Below are 3,085 nucleotides of genomic sequence, written 5' to 3' on the forward strand. Positions count from 1 at the left end.
ACCGAATACTACCATGTAAAATAACGACTTTTGTTTCAGAATACACCGAATACTACCACGTAAAATAACGACTTTTGTTTCAGAATACACCGAATACTACCATGTAAAATAACGACTTTTGTTAATAGCACGAATACCCGCTTCACGCAATACCCTTTCAATGGTATTTCGTGGGTATTAAGTAGAACACGTGAGCGGATTTTGTCACTGACGTTTTGTTGTGGGCTTCCATCTTTTACAAGACACCGCACTTTGTTTATCACGGCTGAGGTACGACTTGATGCAAGTCTCTTTCTGTATGAACCTGGTGTCTTAAGTTGATCCATATTCCTTAGTTTTCCAGTGCCATTATGCACAAAGTATATTCCCGTCTTGGAAGCTCTAAATCCTCGATCTGAATACATCTATGTGATCTAAGTGTATTAATACTTTTTTTCGAAAAAGGATTTTACATACTGCTCCCCAAAACGATCAGTTTTCGATGGAATCACAATACTTATTTTACTAACGTCACACAATGTCAAAATGTCGTTCTAATACATTTTTGTTCCACCACAACATTATATTTACTGTGGTTGTCATGTTACTTGTTGATTTACATATTCAAAATCCCTTTAATATACTGTACCTAACCCTCTGTTTACAAAATGCTAGAAAGCAGAAAAAAATGTTTCATATCTAGTTACTGGCGTTTGAAAGTTGTAAACCCTGTTACTTTGATAACCAGAAGGTCCCCTGATGTGTTAGCGTTAAGTTTATGGAGATACAACGCTAAAATCCGGTGTTTGATTCTTCGCGGTGGTCATGGCAGATAGCCTAATGTCTAAAACAAACAACAACAAGATAACCAGAAGAACATGTTTCACAGATACTCTTTCACAACCAATTTTATACCATAATAACATGTTTCATTGATACCTCCTGATATCAATCTTTAACCAGAATAAGATATTTCATTAACACCTCTTGGCGACCAATATTAAACCAGGAGAACCTGGTTCATTGATACCTCTTGACGACCAGTATTAAACAAGAAGACCCTGGTTCATTATTACCTATTTTAAACCACAATAACAGTTCTTGATGACTAATTTTAAACAGAAAAAGATATTTCATTGAAACTCTTGATGATCAATTTTAAACCAGAAAAAGATGTTTCATTGATAACTCTTGATGATCAATTTTAAACAAGAAAAAGATGTTTCATTGACAGCTCTTAATTTTTCTTGTTTAAAATTGATCAGAAACATCTTTTTCTGGTTTAAAATTGATCATCAAGAGTTGTCAATGAAACATCTTTTTCTGGTTTAAAATTGATCATCAAGAGTTGTCAATGAAACATCTTTTTCTGGTTTAAAATTGATCATCAAGAGTTGTCAATGAAACATCTTTTTCTTGTTTAAAATTGATCATCAAGAGCTGTCAATGAAACATATTTTTCTTGTTTAAAATTGATCATCAAGAGCTGTCAATGAAACATATCAAGAGCTGTCAATTTTTTCTTGTTTAAAATTGATCATATGTTTCATTGACAGCTCTTAATGATCAATTTTAAACCAGAAAAAGATGTTTCATTGATAACTCCTGACGACCAGTTTTTAAAGCAGAATAACTTTGATATTATCTGATATTCTCTTTTGAGACAATATACTTTATTATCATTTAATATGTTTATGTTAGTAATATAAAATAACTGAAGTATCTTCCAGAATGTGAAATTTTCCAAGACATTTGAGTTAACTTCTCCTCCTCTTGCTCCGATGTCCCCTGACACTAGGTAAGTTAACGATATGTGTCTTTCATCATTTTAATTCTTTACCTGAGTGAATCACTCGAATTTGCTAAACAGTTTCATAACTGAAGCTTTGTTCAAGGTCAAAGAAATTTTCTGGAAAGTTTAAAATAATTTTTGAACATTTTCCCGTTTTTGTAATTTGTTTATAACTATTCTAGATGCTGCTAAGCTACCCCTCGGCCTTTTTAAATACCTCAAGATGATGTATAGTACAGTTAAATTATGTGATACTACTAGATTCCGTGGGCTCTCGTTAGATGTTTAAACTAAGAAACTAAATTCAGTTTTTCTGCTTCACATTTCATAACAAATTCAATTTCAGATTCCACAATTTTAGCAAACAAATAATCATAACCGTGGCTTTTGTAGCTTATGAGAAAATCTTGAATTTGTATCATATATAACTTGTAAGAAAATGATCTCCAGTATTTAGAAGTTTCTGGAATTTTTTAGATCTGGTAAAGACACATAGTAGAATGATGGAAGAGAAACTATATAATTCTAAACTCACGAATATAGATTTCAGTTATTTTCTGTATATAACCCGCTACAGTGTCAAGCTTTCATCAACAGCGTTATTCTTTAGTAATAATTTAGCATCAACATAAAACCTGTTTTTATAACATGCATGTAAAATATTTAAATTTCAGCTTTACTCCAGCACCACAATCAGAAACGTCCGTAGAACTTCTTCGTTTCGCTAAACGAGTCGCTTCCACAGGAGAGGTGCTGAACGTTAGCGATCCCATCAAGGTAAAAAAGTGTTCGTGCATAATAATACTAATATATTAGTGTATGAAAGTGTTTATTCTACTAGTGTCACTGAACATAATAATATTAAAATATTAACGTATAAAAGTGGTTATTCTACTAGTGTCACTGAGCATAATAATATTAAAATATTAGTGTATAAAAGTGGTTATTCTACTAGTGTCACTGAGCATAATAATATTAAAATATTAGTGTATAAAGGTGGTTATTCTACTAGTGTCACTGAGCATAATAATATTAAAATATTAGTGTATAAAGGTGGTTATTCTACTAGTGTCACTGAGCATAATAATATTAAAATATTAACGTATAAGAGTGGTTGTTTCAGAATACATCATTTGTAATTTTTATCTTTCATTCTTCCTGATAAACTCGACCAACAACAATTGGTTCTGGTGTCAGAACAAATGTTACCAAGCATGCGCATTGTTTGTTTTTATCCAGCAGAATCGCAGCAATTTTATGAATTACGTGAATTGTTATTTTCAATTAAACGCTTAAAAATTTATTCTTATTTAT

At 31.6% G+C, this 3,085-nt stretch overlaps 1 protein-coding gene across 1 annotated transcript in view; it reads left to right on the forward strand.

The window, feature by feature from the left end:
• The window catches only part of LOC106475847 (dual 3',5'-cyclic-AMP and -GMP phosphodiesterase 11A-like), a gene marked incomplete at its 3' end in the record, with an annotated part of 22,530 nt that overhangs the window by 10,274 nt on the left and 9,171 nt on the right, over positions 1 to 3,085 (forward strand). Inside the window, exons 5-6 of the mRNA XM_013936520.2 lie at positions 1,710 to 1,777; positions 2,446 to 2,548. Coding sequence (XP_013791974.2) covers positions 1,710 to 1,777; positions 2,446 to 2,548 — 171 coding nt within the window. The remainder of the gene's footprint in view (positions 1 to 1,709; positions 1,778 to 2,445; positions 2,549 to 3,085) is intronic.

This window comes from Limulus polyphemus, unplaced genomic scaffold (assembly GCF_000517525.1).
Source record: "Limulus polyphemus unplaced genomic scaffold, Limulus_polyphemus-2.1.2 Scaffold9272, whole genome shotgun sequence".
NCBI classification, from domain to species: Eukaryota; Metazoa; Arthropoda; class Merostomata; order Xiphosura; family Limulidae; genus Limulus; species Limulus polyphemus.